Genomic DNA, 26,337 nt, shown 5'->3' with positions numbered 1-26,337 from the left:
CCTTACATTTCCACAACCAAGATCATGGTTATATTTAAAAGGGCAATCTGGTATTCAAACAAAGACCCAGCCACTTGTTGAGCTGAGGCTGGAGAACTGTATATGACTAACTACTCTGAAATTCATAGACTGAGCCTTTGATAGATGGACTGACCATCTATAAGCTCAAAATGATAGTTGACCATGTTCTAAAGCTATAGTGTTTTCACAATTAGATTACTTAAACAATGGAGTAATAGGTTTATACAGTGCCTTGCGAAAGTATTCGGCCCCCTTGAACTTTGTGACCTTTTGCCACATTTCAGGCTTCAAACATAAAGATATACAACTGTATTTTTTTGTGAAGAATCAACAACAAGTGGGACACAATCATGAAGTGGAACGACATTTATTGGATATTTCAAACTTTTTTAACAAAGCAAAAACTGAAAAATTGGGCGTGCAAAATTATTCAGCCCCTTTACTTTCAGTGCAGCAAACTCTCTCCAGAAGTTCAGTGAGGATCTCTGAATGATCCAATGTTGACCTAAATGACTAATGATGATAAATACAATCCACCTGTGTGTAATCAAGTCTCCGTATAAATGCACCTGCACTGTGATAGTCTCAGAGGTCCGTTAAAAGCGCAGAGAGCATCATGAAGAACAAGGAACACACCAGGCAGGGCCGAGATACTGTTGTGAAGAAGTTTAAAGCCGGATTTGGATACAAAAAGATTTCCCAAGCTTTAAACATCCCAAGGAGCACTGTGCAAGCGATAATATTGAAATGGAAGGAGTATCAGACCACTGCAAATCTACCAAGACCTGGCCGTCCCTCTAAACTTTCAGCTCATACAAGGAGAAGACTGATCAGAGATGCAGCCAAGAGGCCCATGATCACTCTGGATGAACTGCAGAGATCTACAGCTGAGGTGGGAGACTCTGTCCATAGGACAACAATCAGTCGTATATTGCACAAATCTGGCCTTCATGGAAGAGTGGCAAGAAGAAAGCCATTTCTTAAAGATATCCATAAAAAGTGTAGTTTAAAGTTTGCCACAAGCCACCTGGGAGACACACCAAACATGTGGAAGAAGGTGCTCTGGTCAGATGAAACCAAAATTGAACTTTTTGGCAACAATGCAAAACGTTATGTTTGGCGTAAAAGCAACACAGCTGAACACACCATCCCCACTGTCAACCATGGTGGTGGCAGCATCATGGTTTGGGCCTGCTTTTCTTCAGCAGGGACAGGGAAGATGGTTAAAATTGATGGGAAGATGGATGGAGCCAAATACAGGACCATTCTGGAAGAAAACCTGATGGAGTCTGCAAAAGACCTGAGACTGGGACGGAGATTTGTCTTCCAACAAGACAATGATCCAAAACATAAAGCAAAATCTACAATGGAATGGTTCAAAAATAAACATATCCAGATGTTAGAATGGCCAAGTCAAAGTCCAGACCTGAATCCAATCGAGAATCTGTGGAAAGAACTGAAAACTGCTGTTCACAAATGCTCTCCATCCAACCTCACTGAGCTCGAGCTGTTTTGCAAGGAGGAATGGGAAAAAATGTCAGTCTCTCGATGTGCAAAACTGATAGACATACCCCAAGCGACTTACAGCTGTAATCGCAGCAAAAGGTGGCGCTACAAAGTATTAACTTAAGGGGGCTGAATCATTTTGCACGCCCAATTTTTCAGTTTTTGATTTGTTAAAAAAGTTTGAAATATCCAATAAATGTCGTTCCACTTCATGATTGTGTCCCACTTGTTGTTGATTCTTCACAAAAAAATGCAGTTTTATATATTTATGTTTGAAGCCTGAAATGTGGCAAAAGGTCGCAAAGTTCAAGGGGGCCGAATACTTTCGCAAGGCACTGTATTTGGAGCTCTGATTAACTTGTTTTTAGGTGGGAGTTAAAAGGTCATCAGGCATTTAAGTTATATTCTTCGAGATTCAGTGGTTTAGCCTACATCTATATCTAAAAATCCCAAAATGTTGCAGAATCCGAGACTGCCCCTTTAAAAAGACATTAGGCTGCATTTATACAGGCAGCACAATTTTCTTTTACACTGTCATTCAGCTTTGAAAAATACCTAAAAAATGTTTTTTTTTAAATTGTCAAATGACCAATTAGTTGAGGGGAATTGGGCTGCCTGTCTAAACACAGACACATAGATTTTTAGTATGGAAGAGATTAGCATTTATATTACCTGTCCATGCCAAGCAGACGTCGTGTCATTTTCCTGATTCCTGTGTACCTAAAATCTTTAACCCCAATTTTCATACAACTGGTCCCAGCTCCCATCTTACCTGGTTAGGTTCCTGCAGGCGGTGCCAAGAACATCTCTCCAGAGATGCTTCCAGAGTGAGTGTATTATGGTGAGAACTGGGGATATGGCAATAACGCTCTATCAAACCCATGACACCGAAATAAATTGATGGGCAGTGAAGGGGCAGATGGGCATAGTTCAATTGTGATTGAGCGCTTGAAGTCGAGGGGACACAGAACGTTATTTGACATTTGATCATTATCAAGCATTTATCCCCCTTCAAAATGGTTAAAGTATATTGAGAAGCAACTGATCATTCGCCATTGAATCATAAGATTAAGAATCTGCGATGTGATTTAAAAATTTCTACACAATCCAGTTTTATTAAAATCATGTCCTGATTACAAATAAGAACGTTATCCACCTTAGTGTAACTCGCTACCATCAGCAAGTATTTGTCCAACTAACAATTTTTTTTTTTTTTTAAATAGTCCATCGTAGTGGTTTATTATGCTGTTGTACATTGTCGCAGAGCGCTACCTTTCCATAATCCATAACTTGGCATAATTTCAGACGATAGATTTAAAATTTAAACTAGCATGGTTGTTCAAAGGAAACACGTGTTCATATTCAATCACGATTATTAACATCCTTTTCGTAATAACGTGTTGCAGCTTTCAATCATTAAATTTCAGAAATTAGATTTTAGAGCAAAAAGTTTGTATCATGACACGTTACAGTATATCAAGAGGACAAAATCATGTTAACGTAAAATAAAAACGCACAACTAAATGGCTCGTGGGAGCCTGAGACTAAAAACATAGCTAAAGCACAATACTAAAACAATGCAAAAAATATAAGGAAACAATACAAGTGTAATAAAAGGGTTTTAAATGACGAGGTCATGCATTACAATTCCTCCTGAGAACGAAACGCGCTCAGCCAGACGAGGGGGGTAAATTGCTGTGTGCATCAGGAGACGACGACGCAGATCTTGTTGAAATATTTAAACCTGGAAAGAGAGCAAACCACACACACGTCAACCGCCCGTTACACCCGCAGCGAACACGTGTTTCATTTATAAACAATCTACATTCATCTTTCTATTCTCATCAGCAACTTCAATCTGAATGGTCAAATTAATTCTCTATATCAGTTCCTCACTTCTACCAATACATGATTTATGTTTAGCTCAATCGTTGCCTACAAACAAGCAGTGCCAACGAGAGGATTAAGAATTACGATTTTTCGCAGAGCTCTCTTATACATGCTTTTTCTCCCAGTTCAAGCATTTCACAGTTACTCTGAAGGTTTAGCGAAGAGCGACTGTCAGACCATTCCTCTCAGAACTGAGGCATGAAGCCCATCTAAAGAGCGCATCAAGTGACCTTGGACCCTCCATATAGAGGATAGGTACTACTTCACCTCCCATTAGAATGTTTGTAGCGCAGGCCTATTCTCACCTTGAGTCAAACGCCGGTGTACGCTGCTTAGTAATAGCGAGCCGCAGGCGGCGGCGGCAACCTGTCGGCGTAGGGCTCTCTGGTACGGGGTAGGTTGTACATCGCGGGCCGAGAGATGGGAGAGAGTCGGGAACGCTCATAGGAGTAACCGTTACCGGCGGGGGGCATGGGGGGAGGAGGGGCCCTCCGAATGGGACTGCGGTCCCTGGCGTAGTACGCAGAGGGGGGGGGAGGGAGGGGGCGACGCTCATATGGATCGAGGCCAGAGGTCATGAAACGCTCCCTGACCATGGAAGAGGGGGGCGGGGGAGGAGGGGGTAAGGAGCCTACACGCCTCTCATCATAGGTCATTATGCCGTAAGGGGCAGGGCGAGCCCTGTATTTCTCATAGTAATCCACCACGGCATAACTCTGCCTCTCGCGCTCATAAGCACGCTCTGGGTAAGGGGCTCGTCTAGGGGGAGGGGGTGGTGGAGGGGGGGCAGGGTACCCGTGATGAGGGGGTGGGTGACGACCTCTTAGATAGCTAGGGGGTGGAGGATCATGCCTCTCCCCGGGGTAGCCACGGGGGGGCCAGTACCCCCCCCTCTCAGGTGGGGGTGGGGGGTAGTCGTCTTCCTCCTCGTACCTGGGACGGCTCTTTGATATCTGAACATGGATACGTTTCCCTATTAGGGAAAGAAATGCCAAAGAACATGATTAGGTGGAAGACCAGTAGTTGCCACATTTCTAAATGTGTAACCTTCTCAAAGAGCATAACACTTTTAAAAAATCTTACCCTGGAATTCAATGTTGTCTAATCCCTTGATGGCATCCATAGCCTCGTCGGAGTTGTCCATGTGTACAAACGCAAAGTTTTTGACAATAGCACATTCAGAGACTGTGCCGTACTCCTCGAACAAAGTGCGGAGCTCATCATCGTTGCCTTTCTCCACGTTTGTCACGTGGAGTTTGACGGCTCCCTGGTTCTTCCCGCGACTAGCCTCGACATTTATCGCCGTGCCATGCAGCTTGTAGAGGTGCAGGCTGCGGATGGCTTTGGTGGCAGATTTACGGTCGTCCATGTGGACGAAAGCAAAATTCTTGACGATGGCGCATTCTGTGACGGCACCGTACTGGGAGAACAACACCTGAATTTCATCCTTGTCTGCCTCCCGAGGGAGGTTCCCAATGAAGATCTTGACCATACTTGAAGCAGTGTTGTAGAAAGCCTGATGTGAGGGGGGAAAGCTTAATGAGACTATGCGAACCAGCGAGATTGTAATTTAAACTAAATACAGTGGTGCACTTGTTATCGGCATCAAGCATGGGGGCTAGTAATCTAGTAGAATGTTAGCTAACCACTTTCGACAGAAACCGATCGTTCTAAAACCTCGATAAGTTTATTATTTCAGCAATATTATCATGTCCAAATTTTATAGAAGCAAAAATGAAAATAGAAAACGGCGTCGAATATTGTAAATCTCGTTGTCCTGCTACATTACCTAGCTAAAGTAGCTAATTTAGCTAGCTTGCCACCCCAATACGCACGTACCCGTTCGAGAAACGGTACTCCAAAATATTTTATTGCAAAACAGAATATTCCTCAATGCGGGTAGACAGAGTTCATACCTCGAGTCAATTTCAAATGTTTTAGCAGTAGCTATGTATTTTCTATTGACCAAGAAAGATTGAATGGAACGCTTACCTCAATCAGTTAGCAGCTTCACGGTCGTGAAAAAAATGGCTACACCGGCGTGCTAAAGAAGCCCGCCTACAGAGATGCGTCAACACAGCTGATTGGTTACACAACCGTTGTTCATTGATTAGCCTGGGAATGGACCAATGGAACAACATCCACGTTTATTCGAGTAATTCAGACCACCAATGACACTTCAAGTTGTTACAATGTAGCCAACACACAACGAGTAGGCCAGCGATACCGACCACCTCTGTCTGTGACATGAATTAGTTAGCTATAAATGTATAATACTAAATAGCTTGTAGGGTTGTTTAATATCCTAGTTAGGTACATATGAATATACTACTATTCGAACCAACTAATTCAAATGGTATTACATATATTAGCTTGCCTGTTATCCGTATTTTATTTAACAAACGTTTTTCTGTTTAAAAAAAAAAACTTTATTTGCGCCATTATCTGTCGGGCTATGTGTTGCATGCAACCATCAGTTTCACTGCTTCTGATTTTTTTGGGCATTCTGATTAGATGGCAGTCAATTGAAGTAAACTCTCCTTTCCCAAAACAGATCACTTGACACGCAACTGAATCACAGAATTACTTGGTTTAATTTATACTGCGTCTTTTAAGACCGTACTCACACGGACATAAAATAGATATATGGGCCCGTCTGTTACTGAAAAGCGTAAGGAAGTTGCATGGAGCCTTCAAAGGTGAACGCATAAAACAGACGTTCCCTAAGCATCTCATGCTATTTGGAAATTACATAATTTCCCATCACAGGATCAAGGCAAGCAGCAGTCACTGCCACTGGGGGTGCTGTTTCGGGTGCTGCTGACGTAACGATCGTCCTCTTGTCGTTGTTTGCTGTCCAGTTCCCTCCAACACTCGTTATAGTAGGTACACAACTTGGCGTGTCAGTAGACAATTCGCTGTACCCGTTCAAGTAGACAAAGCAAGTCAATCGTTGGACACAGTTTTACTGGAGCCTGACCTTTTGAGACGCTGCGGGCAAAACAACTATTCTTACCACCGAGATAAAGACAATTTCAAGTTGGATATTCACGCTTTCAAACCTCAATCCACTTGAGCCACAGACACCAAGTAAGTGTCATGATGTTGGAAAACTGCGCACAACATTGCACCGGTCTTATTTTCACAATTTGGACATTCATTTGCTAATTAACCAACGCGAATAAGCATGTGGAAATGTGAGCAGCATTTTCTATTCCTAGTTGAATTAGTTAAGAGTGTAAACGAAAGGACACTTTTTACATTAACATTTCAATTGCTCCTTGGTCATGTGACCTACTGACTTCAAACAAGGTTCAGAATGTCCATTGACTACCCTTATATTGCACACCCTTTAGTTTGTCGATGTTCATCGCACATGATTTTTCTAACTTTTTAATTTCAGAATGTCCATGGACTGTCAGATGAGCGGTAACGTGAATGATCCCGGAGCAGCTGGCGGGAGCCCTGGGGAGAGTTCTCTTTTCTTTGTGAAGGGCAGGGCACCCTGGAATGGGTTTACCTTGAGAGAGGGGCCCTGGAAATCATTGCGGTTTCAGCGTCGTCCGGTGAGCGCTCTCTGGCCCTTAAATCCGGGGGAGAGGGTGTAAATCTCATGCCGGTCCATACCCATATTAGCTAAATGTATCCCAAAATGAACAGCCTCTGGCACATAATGTAGGTAAGGGAAGTTGCCAAAAAAGATACTTAACTTCGAGATAAGGATTGGCTCGAATGGCAGGGTCGGTCAGGTCGTAGAATTTGTCTGAGGAGGGAGGCCAACATCTGATGTGGGTAGTGCCATCCACGCCCATTGATTTGCTGCGGAACCATAAAACGGACAGAAGAAGCCTAGGATCCCACTGGGCACGGATCACTGAATGTCAACTTGATAAAATTCAAAAAGGAGCGTACCCACCTGTCACGGTCACACTCAAATCACCCGTGGTGTGACTGTGACCCCCTCATGTCAAAGTGAGGAAAATCAATGAAGCGCTAGTAAAGGTGGTTCCTATGGCTCTGTCCCGGAGGGCTGACTGGGAAAGCAAATTATTGAAAGGGGATGATTATTTCGTTGCTTCTTCCGACACCCAGGCAATTGTGCAGATAGATACTGCGAGGGGTATTTGGGTTTAAGCCAATAAGTATTGCACTGGCTTTTGATGTCGATTGGGTGTAAAAAGCCAGTTAAAGTCCGCTGAAGGTTAGTATCGGCGACTGATGTCCAGTTAGTAAGACAAAAGCCTCTGATACCACCGGGCGTGACTCGAATGGATGTCAATTTGATGATATGACTGTAGCATGCTACCCTTCGCGGTCGCACTCAAACCACCTTCGGGGTGGCTGTGACCCCCTCAGGTCAAAGTGAGAATTCGATGAAGCCGGGGTAAACGGCGGGGCATATTTAAGAGTTTCGAGGTAGCCAAATGCCTCGTCATCTAATTAGTGACGCGCATTAATGGATGAACGAGATTCCCACAGTCCCTAGCTACTATCTAGTGAAACCACAGCCAAGGGAACGGGCTTGACAGAATCAGCGGGGGGCACTCAGACTGAGCAGGGACGGCCAGACTTGGGCTGGAGGTTGGATACTTAGTCTGAGCGGATAAAAGCGGGCGGGTCACCAGGTGCACAGAGCTTGTTTCAGGTAATCAGGTGCACAAGGACGCTTCCGAGGCGGGGGGCACTCCGAACCCAAGCAGGGGAGGCCGGACTCGGGGGCAGCACTCAGGCCGGAGGTTGGAGTGGGGACTTAGTCCGAGAGCAGAGAAAAAGCAGGCGGGTTACCAGTTGCACAGAGCCTGTTTAGAATTAGACGTCTACAGTCCCGCTGTCAGGAACCACATGCCACTCATAACCCCGTTACAGGCTCTGTGCACCTGGTCCCTGACAGCGGGACTGTAGACGTCTTAGTAATTCCAGGAGCTACACTCTAAGACCAAGTAAGAGGGGTGTTGACCGGGGAGGGAAAGTAGATGTGGAGGCCTGTAGTTCCAGGGAGTGGGCAGGCAGGGAGTGTAGGCCTAGAGGCCAGGAGTCAGAGGTCACCAGGTGCCTGCCTAGAGGTCAGGAAGACCCAGGGAAAAGGCCCAAGTTAATGTGTGAGTGACCAAAGAGCTATTGAAATTAGAATGTTTACAAAATTCATAGGAGTAATGGTTAAAGAGCTATTGAAATGAGAACATTTTGATTTGTCACTGTTGATGGTCCCTAAATGCTGTTGGTGGACGTAAGGAAAACTACAGGGGAATATCCGTCAAATATTCAACCTGAATCTGTCTTTACCTCGATCAGCTTACCCAACTTTACAGGATAGATAGAAACTTTGGAAGTGAACATTCAGAATGGTTTAGTTATCAGTAAAATCTTAATTAAGATAGTCTTGTTAGTGCTTACGACATTTGCAGATTATGATATGTAACATGAACACCTATGAAAAAGGCTACATTCAAAGCACAGTGGAATGACTTTCAACCAATGGACGTTTGAGGAAATGCTGACTGAGGTGGAATGATGCAATTCTGACGTCTCAAAACAACAATGTTAAAGCAAATATCAAAAGCACCTTAATTTGGTACTGCTTTAAGGAAATACCCTGAACATTGTCCCTATGAAATAATTGTTATTCATGCCATCACTGACATCCCATCTGCGCTGTTATTCTGTATAGTAATTTTATTTAGTGCCAGAATAACAAAAGGCAGAATATTCCTCTGTTTTTCTCTTAGACCAAGTTAACCAGAAAGTGAAAGAAAACATCCCTTCAATTGCATCAGCCATCATAAGATCCATCATGGAGGTGTCTCACACCATGGAAACAGAGGAGCTGATGACATGCCTCCAGATCCAGCTCTACACTGCATATTGCCCCTGGACACAAGTACCAGGCTGAGGACCCAGTGAGGCAATTGTGCATTGAGTTTCTTTCATAGATTACTTTTACTACAATAACAGCCATATTGTATTATTTTCTCTTTAATTAGAAGCAGTTTTCTTAAAATGCTTAACATTCTGAAAGCTTAAATCAAAATATTGACTGTGGCAACAAGCTATCAGTACCTCAAATGTTTTTATATTCTACCTTATAACCTACTCCTCAAGTATTATCCAGACTTACGTTATTTTATAAAATGTGACACTAAAGAATGTGAATATTACCCTTTTTCATGATACCCAAATAAGAGCAAGAATCAGAATTCAATGAAGGACGATGTTAAGGTGGGGGAAGGATATTGTTATGTCACCGTTTTGTAAATGTTGATTATAATAATTAAACCGTTTGATTTGATTATCGTGTTAAAGGCTTTGGCAAGTAGAAGCAACAAAAATTTTACCTGTGAGGAACAAAGGCACATTCTGAAAAACTGGCTATACCTGTATATGTTTTAGTCTACCTGCATGTGAGATGATATGACCCCTATTTTCTCTATCTTGGAGCTGAAGTTAGTGAGCCAGTCAAACGATGTAAAATTCAATTGCTCACATCTTCTCACAATCATATTTATTCATTGAGTGCCTAGCTGAATCACAATAGGCCATAGTAACTTCAAATGAAAGGACTTGTGAAGACATATTGGCAAGGTCCCCTATCCCTAGGTGACTATCAACCCCTCTTCCACTCTCTTGCCTGGCAAATTTAACCAGAAATAGAACTATGCAGGCAGAGAAGGAGAAGAGACAGGGCAACTAGCTCTGAAGCCAGTATGGCCCAGCACAACTTGGGCCTGGACCTGAATGCGTTCATGCTCATCTACCTGCAGGAGGTAACCCCCTCTCACCCACCCCTCCTGGAAACAGCGGTAGACTCCAGAGTCAGACAGAGAGGCCTGGTGGATGAGGTAGCCGTTTCTCCCTTGAGAGATCCAGAGAGTGGGAGCTGTTCTTCTGGAGAAGGTCCAGCTGGGTTAGAGGCAGTGCATCTCGTTCCCAGTATACAGGGCTGTGGGCAGGGAGGTCATTAGAAAGAATATAAAATATATTAAAACCAATACTGCAATGTAGTAACATTGTTAGACTGGTAGTTGGATCTGAAATATCCCGTTATACTTTGATAACATACCTGAATCATCCATTATAAATGCAGAAATGTGTCGACTGATTGGTGTGTAGTAGGTGGCTTATTGCAAGCTTAAAGAGCCCCTGAAGAGGAAACGGGCATCAGCTCACCTGTACACAGAGACAGAGGGACAGAGCAGCACAGTATCCAAGGAGGCTGTGATGTCAACAGGCTTCAGGAGTGACCGATGGAGGATTCGCAGAGTGGTAATGTCCTCCTAGTCATGCAGACAAGAGGTCGGACAGTCCTGGCAACATGTTTCTATGATGACCTCTTGACCCAGGACAATGGAGAAACCTTGTAATTTCTCTAGACATCTCTGAACCACCCCAGACTGAAGGGCCACACCCGGGATCCCCTCTCCTGTGCTCACATTGAAGACCTGTGCATAGCACAACCTAAGTAGAACAAAGGAAGTTAGGAAACAGCACTTCTAGTGGCTGTAATGACACCACACCTCTCACTGTTACAGATAGAGGAACTTAAACCTGTAGTAGTCTGCTGCTCTTGCCTCTGAGGCAAATCCACTCACACAGGTCAAACTTTGTCATGCATTGATGGCAATGGGACACAGTGTGAAAATGTTGCTTAAATAGAAGTAACTACACTCAGCCAATCCTCTTCCTCTCTCCAAGTTCCCCACAGCAATTTCAACCCTGCCACTCACCCCATACTGTGAACACCTCCCCCAGCCTCACTTAAGTTTTCCCTGGGCAATTGCTCATGGTGGGATGCGTGTGATATCCTGCACCTCAAACTGAGCCAGGGTCACATCCCGCACCTGGCAGGTATAGAGTCCAGACCCAGGTGTCAGTGAAGACAAGGTTATGCTCTCCACCTCTGAGGTGTGACTGGAGGTCATTATCAGTCGAAAACTGTGCCAGAGGGTCGCTGGTCTGATGTGGTCAGAGGTTAAGGGTTGCGCACGGGCAGGAGGTTCACTGGCGAGCATGCTGAGTTTAGATGCGAGGTAAGTCCTGTGTCTCAAAGGCGGAGGCAGGAGCCTGAGGGCGAGTCTGGCTGGCCACCATAAGGGATGATTGAAAAACCTATACACCTCCTGGTTCTATCCTGAACAGAGCTCTGTATTGGATATTGGAGTATAGTCACAGAGCTCTCCATAGATTGATGTTCCTTCTTTGCCTGCTTGGAGCTCTCTGCAGACCCAAGCCAAACCTTTGCCTGTTGGTTTCGGAGTGCTCCAAGTCCACAGCAGGTAACACTAGGGGAGATTCACTCTTTCACAGTTGGTGGTGTCAGCCTTCAGCAGACTGGTGGGGGCTCTACTGGTCTGGATCACTATTGGAGATGAGCTGTAGCCTGTGTCCAAGATTCCCTGGATGGTCCACTTGATCAAAGGGTGTAGGGAGGAACCAGGGCAGACCAGAGTGGCAGGGTTAAGGCTGAGTAGGGGCAGAGTACAAGTCTTCCCAGTGCCACACTCAACCAATGTGGCTTCAGAAGGAGAAACACAATGCCACACCCCAGACAGGAGCATGACCAATAAGCTCACAACAGCACACTCCATGGTCCCGTAGGGCTATCTCCAAGTATTTCTATGATATGTACAGTTGAAGTCAGATGTTTACATACACCTTAGCCAAATACATTTAAACTCAGTTTCACAATTCCTGACATTTAATCCTAGTAAAAAATCCCTGTTTTAGGTCAGCTAGATCACCATTTTATTTTAAGAATGTGAAATGTCAGAATAATAGTTGAGAGAATGATATATTTCAGCTTTTACTTTCTTCATCACATTCCCAGTGGGTCAGAAGTTTACATACACTCAATTAGTATTTGGTAGCATTGCCTTTAAATTGGCCTAGAGGGGAAGAGATGGGAGAAATAGGATGGAGACAAGTTTAATTAGAAAGGGTCCACTAAGCAGGGGAAAATGTGTCCATACAATTAAAAATAAATCCGACATTTAGTATAAACGACCAGACTTAATCTAATATTTTCATTATAGACACCTCCATAATTTCACAATTCCACTTAAAATAATTTCACAATACCTTTGAGCAGAATTCCACTTCCCTACCAACCTCTTGTGCAAGGAAAGAACACGAGGCCTAGAGGACGGTAGAAACAAGACGGGGATCAGTTGGATTGAAAAGGATACAAAAAAAAGATACTAAGCATGGGGCAAAGTATGTCAAATGGGATTTAAAGTAGGTGAGGGGGATTGGCAGAATGTTCTTAAAACATGTAATCCACTGTTTCATTTGATAAATTATACTTCTGTATAAATTATCAATTAATGTAACATTACCTCCATATATCCTCATTGGACAGTATAAGACACCCAGGCTTACTGACCTCAGAACAGCAGTCTCCTACAGTACAGTGTGTCCACAACACCAATCCACAGATCATGGTTCTAACAACCTACAAAAAGCAGGTGCTAAGAACAGGGCTAATACTGTCATAAATGCGAGAGCAAAAACCAAAACATGAAATATATTTAAGAGTGTGACGGTGAGGAACATGGTAGGGTATCTAGTGGTTGAGTGATTGGGAAGCGTCATTGAGCAATTAAGCGCTTTGAGATCACAAGAGATGGATGACATTTTGAACTTTGCGATGGCAAATGTATAAAGTGGGTAATTTCCCCCATTACTTTGAAAATAACTAAACACTAAAACGTATTTTCAGTAGAATGGACTGAAATGGCATAGATTAAGTTAGTGATATTGGCTTCCCATGACGACAAAGAGTATTTTGTCTGAAATCAAAACGTAATCTGTAAAGAAAAGAAAATCATACATAAACGCAGCTTTGGGGTATCTTGGTATAAAAATCGGCATATCATTTAACAAAAAATGTCTAACAAATCAAATATACATTGGTAGTTAAGTTAAATCACTATGCCGACAGTTACGTTGCAAAAGGTCTTGAATACCGGTAAATACCACCTACAGCCAAGACCAAACCAATTAAAGCGAAGTTCTACTTAAAACGTTATTATGTGGTTTATTTCTCAAACTGTAGCTAGATACATCTCTTAAGTTTCTGAAAGATATCTCCACAACCTTCGCAACATTCAGGTTTACCAAAATTACATAAATTGCTCTTTAACTATTATTCAAATATTCCATTCATAAATGTCACAGTTTAGGTTTTCATCCATTAACATTACTTTTTTTTTAAAGTATGGAGTGACCGCAAGCAATAAATAATAATAAAAGTCTTCCAGTAAATCGCAGGTGAACGCAACGCAATCCGCCACAGGCGAAGTGGGGTATAGCGCCACGTGCATCAGGAGACAACGACAATCTTGGCAGATAATTTAAACCTGGAAAGAGAGCAAACCACACAAGTCAAAGCGCATTGTACTCATGGATGAACGCGCTCAGGTTCAGAAAAATGCCCTGCATTCTTTATAAAGGTATATTACGATTTGACATTGTTCAGTTGAAGCAGATTTGGAGAGTTTATGAAGGCTAAGGAGATGGAGAAACAATGTCCTTGGACATTAAGCCTCAACGTGAGGTTATCCCCAATTCAATATATAACAAATAAAAAAATTGAGCTAGATAGGGAGTTGACTTGCATAGTATAATACCCTGTCTCTGATATCTCACCTTGAGTCAAACACCAGTGTGCATTCAGTAAGAGTAGTGTGCAGGAGGCAGTGGAGGGACCCTGTCAGCGTAGGGGTCCCTGGAACGTGGTAGGTTGTACATTGCAGGCCTGGACAGAGGAGAGAGCTGGAAGCGCTCATAGGAGTAGCCGTTACCCATGCGGGGCATGGAGGGAGGAGAGGGTCTCCTGATGGGACTGTGGTCACTGCGTAGTAGGAGGACAGAGGTGGGAGGGGGTGACGCTCATACCGGGCGAGAGAGGAGGCCGCAAGGCGAGCCCTAACCATGGCAGAAGAGGGTGGTGGTGGGGGTATGGAGCCAACTCGCCTCTCATCTCCATAGCCTGAGAAGCAACCGTAAAGGGCAGGGCGAGCTCTGTACTTCTCATAGTAATCCACCACCGCTAGCTTTCCCTCTCGCGCTCATAAGCACGCTCTGGGGGGTATGGGGCTCGTCTAGGGGGAGGGGGTGAAGGGAGGCCAGGGTACCCCCCTGACATGCAATCTCTGTAATGAGGGGGTTCCGGCTCCCCCTGTCCACAGGGTAGCCGTGAGGTGCTGGCCAGTATGCGCCATTATTTGGTGGGGGGCCATAATCCTCTTCCTCCCGTCTGGGACGTCTTTTTGATATCTGAACGTGAAGATGTCTGCCTAAAGAGGAAAACCATGATAACCAGTCAGACAGTGACACACAAAACTAAAGTCCATATTTAACATTGGGACTTCCCAACAGTGAATATTAAATGAGGGTCTGTTTCTTACCTTGGTAGTCAGAGTTGTCTAATCCCTCTGGCATCCATGGCCTCATCAGAGTTGGACATGTGGACAAAAGCAAAGTTTTTGACAACAGCACATTCTGTGACTGTGCCATACTCCTCAAACAAGGTGCGGAGCGCATCTTCTTCGCCTTTCTCCACGTTAGCCAAGTGAAGTTTCACCAGACCCTGGTTCTTTCCCCTGCTTGGCTCCACATTGATTGGCCTGCCATGAAGCTTTAATAGGTGCAGGCTGCGGATGGCTTTGGTGGCAGACTTACGGTCATCCATGTGGACGAAGGCATAGTTTTTGAACTTTGCACAATCTGTCACTGCACCATGTTGAGTAAACAGAGCCTCGAGCTCATCCTTCTCGACCTCGTTAGGGAGGTTTCCAATAAAGATCTTCACCATATTTGTGTCAACGCAAAGCCTGTGAGTGGAGAGGCATGTCAATATACCAGTTAGCTGCAAACAAAGTTGTGATGGTGAGAGTGGGCAGAAGTGAAAGGAAATGATTAACGTTAGACGTTACCTGAAGTTAGCAAGCTAACAGTTTTTTTTATTTGTGTATTAACACAAAATACAAAAAAAATGAAATAAACAATCAAGAGTACATAAACCTAACAGACTTACATATCAAGATTCATTTTCAATTTGTTAAATACTTTTATGGTGTGCATTGCTTTTACTGATTATTTCAAAATAATATTTCAATTCCATCTTAAATAATGTGAAGAGGGGTTTGTTCTCTGCCCACTTCATTTTATGGACAAAGAATCTTCCATGAAAAATAAACAAATTAACAATGAAAGTTAAATCAGGGTCCATATCATTTGGTTCAAAATAAAACATAATATCAGTCTTTCAAATTAATATTGATAGTTTCTTTTAAAATAAAATCTTCTAACTCACACCAAAATCGTCTGACATAAGAGCAGTCCCAAAATAAATGGTGAAGAGTCTCTGGGTCACAATCACAAAACACACATTTGTTATCAATAGCTATTTTAAATATGTGTATAATAAAGGTCTTTACAGGGTAGATTCTATGAATGAGTTGGTATGATACTTCTTTCACACTAGATATACAATATTTACCAGATAACAAAACTTTGTTCCAGTTCACTTGTCCTAGGGCTGCATTCCAGTACATTTTAGCAGAGGAAATAGTAACATAGTTTCCTTATATACAGTACATGTTATTACATTTATAGTTTAAAATGTCAATACCTTTAAATTGTATTGAGGCTACAAAATCCTCAACAGGTGCACTTGGAGTATTGTTATATTCTCCTAAAAGAAAAATAGCACCTTTAGGGACAGCGCTAACAATCATTTGAAACTCCTTGGGAGTGAATGTAGCATTGTGTGTTCTAATAAATTCTGGATAATCATATAGTTGTCCATCATTACTCAATAAATTGTTTAACCCCAATAATGTTGTTGTCAAACCAGTTCTGGAAAACCAAAGACTTGGTTTTGTATTTTATGTCTTTATTATTCCAGATTGTATACCTATGAGGGGAAAAATTGTGTTTGAACATCAGGTTCCAAGTTAGAAGTACTTGTTTATAAAAGTTTGCAAGCTTAATAGGGATTTTACCCATATCAAAGTTGCATTTGAGTAAGAATTCTAGACCACAAATATTTTTGGAACATTAAATTAGGGATGATATTCCAGATGCAACCCTTATTTCTTAAATCGTTTTGTATCCATTTAATCTTAAAATATTATATTAGAGGTTTTAAAATCCAGAGCATTCAACCCTCCCTCACCTTGGGTGCTACATATCACCCCTTTTCTTAAATAATAAGGTTCATTACTCCATATGAAGTTAAATAATTTAGTATCAACCATTATAGTTACTGACAGAGGAACATCCAAGGCAAGGGAAGAATAAACTAATCTGGACTGACCTTCAGATTGTGATAAAAGTACTCGTCCAGATAAAGAAATATATCTTAATAACCAGGAGTTAAATCTCTTTCCAATTCTCTCTACAATAGGAGAGAAATTTAAGTTGGCCCTTTCTGTCTGATCTTTGCTAACTGTAATAACAAGATATGTGATCACATCTTTTACAGGGATATTACATACTGAGTTACTGAGTCAACGCAAATAATTCACATTTCCTAATATTCAGAGATGATACATGTGTGAAGGCATTAATACACTCAATAGCTTTGACTTCATTATGATCTTTCAAAAAAAAATGGTGTCGTCAGCCAATTGTGAACATTTTCTCTTTGTCTTTTATTTTTATTTTATTTCACCTTTATTTAACCAGGTAGGCTAGTTGAGAACAAGTTCTCATTTGCAACTGTATCTGAATACCCCTAAAACAATCCTTATTTATATGAAGTGCCATAACTTGTGTGACCAATAAAATAAGGGGAAATTGGGCATCCTTGTTTCGTTCCACATCTAATCTTTGTGAAGTTCCATGGGACAATTTAACAGCGCTGTTAATATTATTGTAGTGTCTTAATTACACATTGAAAATAATGACCAAAACCAACATATCGAAGTCTCAAAAAGAAAATGTTAAACTGTATCAAATGCCTTGTAAATGTCTACACATAAAATAAAGCCATCTTCCATAATGTGCTCATTGTCAAGTCCAATACTAGTAGAATATTATTACATATATGTCTGCCCTTCATAAAACCAGACTGTGTATCGTCAATGATTTGGTCAAGACCTTTTTTTAAGTCTTTCTGGAAAGATGGATGCAAGTAGCTTTCCATCATTTTTCATTAATGTGATTGGTCTCCAATTTTCTAACATCATAGAATCTTTGTTTGATTATTACAGAAATTAGGCCTTATGTCATAGAAACACGCAGGACCCCTAAATAAATTGCCTCCTTAAAAACAAATTCAATAAGATCCTCCTGAAAATATTTATAGATTTCACTGATAATGCCATGATTCCCTGGAGATGTGTTCTCTTTTAACTTGCTGCCTGTAAGTTATACCAGTAATGCCTTTCCTACTAGTGACATATCTGCCTTTCTAGACTCTGTCAAAGACTGTGCAAAATTCATAGATGAAGACTTCCAAAAGTCTTGTGAGGAAATTATTTCTATCAATGAAATAAAACAAGTCAAAATGAGGCTCAGTAGTGTGTGTGGCCTCCACGTATTGCATCACAGACTGTCCAGGAGTTGGCGGATGCTTTAGTCCAGGTCTGGGAGGAGATCCCTCAGGAGACCATCCGCTACCTCATCAGGAGCATGCCCAGGCATTATAGGGAGGTCATACAGGCACGTGGAGGCCACACACACTACTGAGCCTCATTTTGACTTGTTTTAAGGACATTACATCAAAGTTGGATCAGCCTGTAGTGTGGTTTTCCACTTTAATTTGGAGTTTGACTCCAAATCCAGACCTCCATGGGTTGATACATTTGATTTCCATTGATAATTTTTGTGTGATTTTGTTGTCAGCACATTCAACTATGTAAAGAAAAAAGTATTTAATAAGAATATTTCATTCATTCAGATCTAGGATGTGTTATTTTAGTGTTCCCTTTATTTTTTTAAAAAGTGTATATTGACTCATAAAAAAAAACATTCTTTATGGAAATAAATGTTTACATGTTTTATTTATTAATGACATTATGAATAGAAATGGAGTAGTTATGTCACATATGCAGTTATTGAAAATATATGGGAATATTTGCTCAATACAAATTTACAACCACCTGATTGCAGCACTACCACAAAAATGGAGGAGGCAAGTGGAAAAGGGAGAAGGTAGGGAACTTGTTTGCCTGCCATATATTGAAGATACAAATTGGCTGAAAGGAACTGGCATAAATAGAAAAATAAACCAGTTTCATCTGAGGACAAAAATGTTGATAGCTGCGCCATGCAGGTTGCAAACTAAATTGGGGGAGATTTTTAATGTACCAACTCCATGGCACATGGTTTATGAACTGGTACAAAGAAAAACTACACTTGACTCAATTCAATTTAAATGATTATATAAAATATTGCCACCAACAGAATGCTGTATATATGGGACATACAACAATCTCAGCTCTGTATATATTGTTGCGAAGAGACAGAATCAATAGATCACTTATTCTGGTATTTCCCCAATAAAGCTTGTTTCTGGTCACAGGTTCAGGAATGTGTGAAAGGCCGTATCTATTCACTGATGAAATCCTAGGCGGGACAGCACGAAATGAGACTCAGAGACGTGACTTCAACAAAAATAAGGAAACTGTATTGGGAGTTGTTCTTTCAACTATCTCAGGGATTGTACAAAAAAAGGCCAGGGTAATGTCTATCCAAACAAAAAAATAAAAAATAAACTAACAGTTTTTACCCAACGCCATTCCAACAGCTTGAGTGGAACCTATAACAGGGCAGCCTGTTGTCCTGGAATTAAACATAGTCTCCAGCTCATAATCACTCTCTCCCTTCTGCCCCTTCAGTCAGGTCCTTAAAAACTTCTTGATGCACCAATCCCTTTAGCGGGATCATTTTCATAAACACCCGCTGAATTGCAGCGAGCCAAATTCACTAAAAATATTTAATTTTCATGAAATCACAAGTGCAATATAGCAAAATACATCTTAGCTTGTTGTTAATCCACCTGGTGTGTCAGATTTCAAGACAGCTTTTCGGCGAAAGCATAACAAGCGTTTATGTAAGAACATCTCTCTCAGTAGACAAAATATTACAAACACTAGCAGCCAAGTAGATTGGTCACCAAAGTCAGAAAAGCAATAGATTAAAACGCTTACCTTTGATGATCTTCGGATGTTTGCACTCACGAGACTCCCAGTTACATCATAAATTTTCCTTTTGTTCTATAAAGATTATTTTTTATATCCAAAATACCTCCATTGGTATGGCGCGTTATGTTCAGAAATCCACAGGCTCGAGCGGTCACGACATCGCAGACAAAAATTCCAAATAGTATCCGTAATGTCCACTGAAACATGTCAAACATTTTTTATAATTAATCCTCAGGTTGTTTTTAAAATATATAATCGATAATATATCAACCGGGACTGTCGCTTTTTCAATATGAGAGGGCTGCCCCACTCTGTTGCGCAAGCAAAACTCTGCGAACACCCAGCTATCCACTGACGCGATGTTATCGTTCGCGCTCAATTTTTCTAAATAAAAGCCTGAATCTATGTATAAAGCCTGTTGACACCTTGAGGAAGCCATAGGAAAGGGAATCTGGTTGATATCCCTTTAAATGGAGGCAAGGCATCCAATGGAACAGAGAGCTTTTAGGAAAAACAGCACTTCCTGGTTTGATTTTCCTCAGTTTTTCGACTGCATTATCAGTGCTCTTATACTCACAGACAATATTTTGACAGTTTTGGAAACTTTAGAGTGTTTTCTATCCTAATCTGACAATTATATGCATATTCTAGTTTCTGGGCCTGAGAAATAGGCAGTTTCAAATGGGTACGTTTTTTTGCCAAAAACGAAAATCCTGCTCCCTACACTCAAGAATTAATAAGAGAACACAACCAATAATCAGTCAATTGGCCTCAGGTGAGCTCATCAGTAGTGGCTGTACTGCGGAGCTGTTCCAGGAGAGGGCGCAGTCGGACCACTTGATCCGGCTGATCCCTCACAAATGGTTAAAAAATCACTACGTGCACTTAAAATTAACCTTACAAATAGCAATGTTGGGCGATCTGAAAAGCCATAGCCAGTCAATAAATAATATAATAATACTCGTTGGAAAGGTTTTCATCTTTAGCTCACAATCTGTTGATAATATACGATTACAAAGATTCAAACATTTTGTAAAACATCACAGCCCAATTGAAAAACATATGGCACATGGAAACCAAACAAGGGCGGTCTATGGAGACAGGTGGGATGGGCTGAGAGTGGCTGAGGGTTGGGATTAAAGAGTTTGTTCGGCAATGTATTGTTGTTATATATAAAAGTACCATGTATGTCAAATGTATATGTTAAATGTGTGTGTAAAATGTACAGGTAAAATGTATGCATATGTAGCAAAAAAACGAAGATATTTGTCCTCCGAAGAGGGGGGGTGTTGGAGGGGTTAAAAAAATAAATAATAATAAAATAAAAAACAAGTTAACAGATTCAACATCATCACCACTGGCCTTTCAAATTCTGAGGTCACAAAGAATGCATCTAATTTCACTACTGCCAGAGAGACTAGGTCAGTAGCTTATACCACAGTGTTAATTGGTTGCTATCACAAGTCCCATCTGAAACTCTAGTAGCAGGCTGGTTTTTATATGTCTGCTAGGATCAGAGGGGGCTGGTCTGGTCTTTTCACAGTAAACAGAATAAGAAAGGACATCTCTTCCCCTTCGATTCATCTCTAGGTTTACTGGTAGTCTCCCTAGGCAGACGGGTTGCCTCCCACATGAGCAATGTGGCAACACACACAAGTGATGTTGCTTATGTGTTGCTTTAAGTCTGGGATTAAAGAGACTAGGGAACTGAGCTCTTAGAGCACTCAAAACACTGAAGTTGTGGTTCAATTGTGTTTTGATTGGTGAACGGGTTTAGGTACTTACAGAATGGGTCAACGATGGTTCATGTTCCGATCTGTTGTAACTGTTGTATGAAATTCATGTCAGTAACATTTTCTGCTACGATAACTTTGGCAGTTACTTAGATGTATTATTATATGAAATGACAGCTTTTATTCTCTTATTAATAACTTATCATCTGCTCTAGAGCTGAATATAAAGTTATTATTTAAAAAGCAAGCACACAATTCATGATTTATTTCACGTACAAATTCCAGGATGCACTGTATTGATTGTGATATAAAAGCATTAATGGTAATGAAAGTGCTTTTAACCCACACAATGTTTAGAACTTGTTGCGCCTTAACTGCTTGAACAGTTCCACATAACCATTTTCATTTTCAGTTTCCGGGTATGACATAAAAATAGCATACAGCATAAAAAAGAATGACTTCTCATCGAAGAACCACAAAAAAACATCTCAAAGTCTTCCTGCTTCTGAAGGTGATGGTGATGGTCAGGTCTACTCCGTGTCTCGAAGGGGTGGAGATGCAGAAAACAAGACTGGATACACAGTCAAATTCACACACGGATGGATGGGTCGACACACAGCTAATGAGAGCTAATGAGAGGTTCTCTCTGGCAACCAAATGTGTCTGTGTGGAGGGAGGAACCTGTGTGTGTGTGTGTGTGTGTGTGTGTGTGTGTGTGTGTGTGTGTGTGTGTGTGTGCGTGCGTGCGTGCGTGCGTGCGTGCATGTCACTCATGACATTGTTATACTGTCATAGAGTGACCTGGATCTGAGTCATCTCCCTAAACTCCTGCCTGCAGCCCACTGGGCACCTTGGATATAATATCATTGGTGTGTGTGTGTTTGTGTTTGTGTGTGCGCGCTTGTCATGTATGTGAGTGTGGAGATAATATCATTGGTCACAGCTGTGGTGTGTGTGTGTGTCACTGTCACTCATGACATTGTCATTGTATACTTCATAGAGTGACCTGGATCTCGGTAAACGTCTGCCTGCAGCCCTCTGGGCATCGTGTGTGTATGATGGATGAAATGAGACACTTGGAAATAAGTTGTTCATCTCATTGCAGAGTTTTGATGAGCCAGAGGACTATTATGTGTTGTATTGTTTGTTGACAGGGAGTTTTATATATACAGTGCATTCGGAAAGTATTCAAACCCCTTGACTTTTTCCACATTTTGTTACATTATTCTAAAATTGATTCAATGTATTGTTTTCTTATCAATCTACACACAATACCCCATAATGACAAATTGAAACCAGGTTTTTAGAAATTTTAGCAATTGTATTAAAAATAATATTTACAAAAATATTCAGGCCCTTTGCTATGAGACTTGAAATTGAGCTTAGGTGCATCCTGTTTCCATTGATCATCCTTGAGATGTTTCTACAACTTGACTGGAATCCACCTGTGGTAAATTAAATTGATTAGACATGATTTGGAACGGCACACACCTGTCTATATAAGGTCCCACAGTTGACAGTGCATGTCAGAGCAAAAACCAAGCCACGAGGTCGAAGGAATTGTCCGTAGCGCTCTGAGACAGGAGTGTGTCTAGACACATCTGGGGAAGCGTACCGAAACATTTCTGCAACATTGAAGGTCCCCAAGAACACAGTGGCCTCCATTCTTAAATGGAAGATGTTTGGAACCACCAAGTCTCTTCCTAGAGCTGGCCGCCCGGTCAAACTGAGCAATCGGGGGAGAAGGGTCTTGGGAGGGGAGGGGACCAAGAACCTGATGGTAACTCTGACATTGCTCTAGATTTCCTCTGTGGAGATGGGAGAACCTTCCAGAAGGACAACCATCTCTGCAGGAACTACACCAATCAGGCATTTATGGTTGAGTGGCCAGATGGAAGCCATTCCACAGTAAAAGGCACATGACAGTTCGTTTCGAGTTTGCCAAAAGGCACCTAAATATTCTCAGAGCATGAGAAACAAGATCTGGTCTGATGAAACCAAGATTGAACTCTTTGGTCTGAATGCCAAGCGTCACATCTGGAGGAAACCTGGCACCATCCCTACGGTGAAGCATGGTGGTGGCAGCATCATGCTTTTTAGCAGCATCATGTTTTTTAGCAGCATGGACTGGGAGACTTGTCAGGATTGAGGCAAAGATTAACAGGGCAAAGTCCAGCGAAATCCTTGATGAAAACCTGCTCTAGAGCACTCAGGACCTCTGACTGGGGCGAAGGTTCACCTTTCAACAGGACAATGACCCTAAGCACACAGGCAAGACAATGCAGGAGTGGCTTTGGGACAAGTCTCTGAATGTCCTTGAGTAGCCCAGCCAGAGCCTGGACTTGAACCTGATCAAACATCTCTTGAGAGACCTGAAAATAGCTGTGCAGCAATGCTCCTCATCCAATCTGACAGAGCTTGAGAGGATCTGCAGAGAAGAATGGGAGAAACTCCCCAAATCCAAGTGTGCCATCGACAGAGCCGTCACAACATTCAGCCAGCATGATAGATGTTAACAAAGAGCAAGATCAACCAATGACATTCCCATTTGTTAAGACTCCTACCGAAGGTGGCTTCCCTTCCTGTTCGGGTGGCGCTCGGCGGTCGTCATCACCGGCCTACTAGCTGCCACTGATCCCCTTTCCCCCTTTGCTGTTTATTAGTTGCATCTGTGTTTAGTTTAGGTTAATTGGTTGGGCTTTATTTACCAGCCGGCCCGCCTGCTGGTTGTGCTGGATTATTTTCAGTGTACGTGTGTACACGGCTGTAGGTCACAGTTGTCCGTGTGTTTGTATTTTGCTGGACTGTTTAAGTTCCTCTTGTTTGGGAAATTTGTTTGGGATGGCGTCATTTCACCGTTGTGGTGCATTAAAAGTAGCGCTACCCTGAACTCTCTGCTTTCTGCGCCTGATTTCTTCCTCCACTACACCCCGGGCATTACAGAATCTCGCACCCTTAAAGATTGGGTCAGCAGGAGCAGCTGCTAACCCCCTCCCATCGATGGAGGAACTTGTCCTCCACCATACCAGCTCTGGATCTCCCTTCTCCTCCCTCCCCCTCCGGCTCCAGTGCTCTCCGTCTTGCACTCCCGAGGGACTATGATGGAGGAGCGGCGGGGTGTCAGGGGTTCTTGCTCCAACTGGAACTGTACCTGGCGACCGTGAGGCCCACTCCCTCGGGAGCGGAGAGAGTGAGTGTCCTTGTCTCCTGCCTGACGGGTCATGCTCTGGAGTGGGCAAACGCGGTCTGGAATGGCCCAGACTCGGCGAAGGAGCACTACCCGGAATTCACCCATCGCTTTCGTGCCGTGTTTGATCACCCTCCAGAGGGCCGAGTGGCGGGTGTGCGACTGTTCCACCTTAGGCAGGAGAAGAGGAGCGCACAGGATTGCGCGTTGGAGTTCCGGATCTTGGCCGCTAGGGCTGGGTGGAACGACAGGGCCCTGATAGACCACTACCGGTGTAGTCTCCGGGAGGACGTCCGCAGGGAGCTAGCGTGTCGGGACACCGCTCTCTCCCTTGATGAACTCATCCACATATCTATCCGGCTGGACAATCTGCTGGCTGCCCGCAGGCGTTCGGAGAGGGTCCTTTTCGTTCCACCACCCAGCGCCCCCGCTCTATGGAGTTAGGGGGGGCCATGCCGAGGGGTACCGGAGGAAGAGGCACACGGCCGATCGGTGCAGGGGGGGCCGTCTGGGAGTCGAGAGGGCAGGCAGAACGCTTCTCGGTCACGCCAGGTGAGTCAGCACCAAACTCACCCAGAACCCCCTGTTGGTCACATGTTTGTCTTGATTTTGTTTCTTGATTTCCCCCCCTCTTCCCAGCATAAGGCGCTAGTCGATTCAGGTGCAGCTGGGAACTTTATGGATAGCGGACTCGTCATTAAGCTGGGTGTTCGCTCATGCCGATAGATTCTCCCTTCCCCGTGCACTTCCTAGATAGCCAGCCATTAGGGTCAGAGAGGCCACGGAATCACTGGACATGGTGACGCAGGGGAATCATAGGGAGCGAATTAGTCTCTTCATTATCGATTCGTCTGCATTTCCAGTGGTGCTCGGGATTCCCTGGCTGGCTAGTCACAATCCTAAGATTTCGTGGAGACAGGGGGTTCTCCAGGGGTGGTCAGAGGAGTGTTCTGGAAGGTGTCTGGGAGTTTCCATCGGTGCCACGTTGGTGGAGAGTCCAGACCAGGGTTCCACGGTGTGCATCCCCCCCGAATATACCGATTTGGCAATCGCTTTCAGTAAGAAGAGAGCCACTAAATTACCACCTCATCGACAGGTAAACGCTGCGCTTTCCAAGAGTCACGTGTACCCATTGTCCCAGGAGCAGATGTTGGCTATGGAGACATATGTCACGGAATCTCTGGGGCAGGGGTACATTCGGCTCTCCGTCTCACCTGTCTCCTCAAGTTTCTTTTTTGTGAAGAAAAAGGAGGGAGGTCTGCGTCTGTGCATTGATTATAGAGGTCTAAATGCCACAGTGGGGTTTAGTTACCCACTACCTCTCATCGCTACAGCGGTGGAATCATTTCACGGAGCACGGGCGTGGTTGTCTATATCGATGATATTCTGATCTATTCCGCCACCTGTGCCGTGCATGTGTCTCTGGTACGCAAGGTGCTTGGTAGACTGCTGGAGCATGACCTATACGTCAAGGCTGAGAAGTTTGTGTTCTCCAAATGAGCCGTCTCCTTCCTGGGTTATCGCATTTCCACCTCGGGGGTGGTGATGGAGTGTGACCGCATTAAGGCTGTGCGTAATTGGCCGATTCCTACCACGGTGAAGGAGGTGCAGCGGTTTTTGGAGTTTGCCAATTACTACCGGAGGTTTATCCGGGGTTTTGGCCAGGGCGTTTGCGGTGGTCGGTAGAGGCGGACAGAGCCTTCAATAGGTTGAAGGCGCTGTTCATGGATGCACCTGTGTTGGCGCACCCGGACCCCTCTCTAGCATTCAAAGTGGAGGTGGACGCGTCCGAGGCTGGTGGGTGCCGTGCTATCACAGCACTCGGGTATGCCACCAAAACTCCGCCCCTGCG

General features: G+C 43.1%; 1 protein-coding gene, 1 long non-coding RNA gene and 1 pseudogene across 2 annotated transcripts; 1 reads left to right on the top strand and 2 right to left on the bottom strand.

The window, feature by feature from the left end:
- Nucleotides 1-2,622: 2,622 nt before the first annotated feature.
- On the bottom strand, nucleotides 2,623-5,551 carry LOC110532947 (RNA-binding protein 4B-like). Its single transcript, XM_036987514.1, has 4 exons — nucleotides 5,410-5,551; nucleotides 4,501-4,933; nucleotides 3,723-4,390; nucleotides 2,623-3,271 (listed from the first exon to the last, which is right to left on the bottom strand). Exons 2-3 carry the CDS (start codon nucleotides 4,907-4,909, stop codon nucleotides 3,750-3,752), a joined length of 1,050 nt encoding a protein of 349 aa, XP_036843409.1. The 5' UTR covers nucleotides 4,910-4,933; nucleotides 5,410-5,551; the 3' UTR covers nucleotides 2,623-3,271; nucleotides 3,723-3,749.
- Nucleotides 5,552-6,181: 630 nt separating this feature from the next.
- Nucleotides 6,182-9,703, top strand: LOC118966012. The gene is made up of 3 exons (XR_005053199.1): nucleotides 6,182-6,507; nucleotides 6,821-6,983; nucleotides 9,144-9,703. It is a non-coding gene; the product is annotated as an uncharacterized LOC118966012 (long non-coding RNA).
- A 4,379-nt stretch (nucleotides 9,704-14,082) lies between these two features.
- Nucleotides 14,083-15,226, bottom strand: LOC110533003 (annotated as a pseudogene).
- Nucleotides 15,227-26,337: the final 11,111 nt, after the last annotated feature.

This window comes from Oncorhynchus mykiss, chromosome 9 (genome assembly GCF_013265735.2).
Source record: "Oncorhynchus mykiss isolate Arlee chromosome 9, USDA_OmykA_1.1, whole genome shotgun sequence".
Lineage (NCBI taxonomy): Eukaryota > Metazoa > Chordata > Actinopteri > Salmoniformes > Salmonidae > Oncorhynchus > Oncorhynchus mykiss.
Note: the sequence above shows the minus strand (reverse complement) of the source record. Positions and strands in the feature narration are given on the sequence as shown.

What these genes read in the sequence shown, in the direction of transcription:
- LOC110532947 (XM_036987514.1), bottom strand. Translation starts at nt 4,909, where the DNA reads ATGGTCAAGATCTTCATTGGGAACCTCCCTCGGGAGGCAGACAAGGAT. An exon ending in AGACAACATTGAATTCCAGG is followed by an intron (nt 4,391 to 4,500) that starts GTAAGATTTTTT and finishes TTTCCCTAATAG; the next exon opens with GGAAACGTATCCATGTTCAG.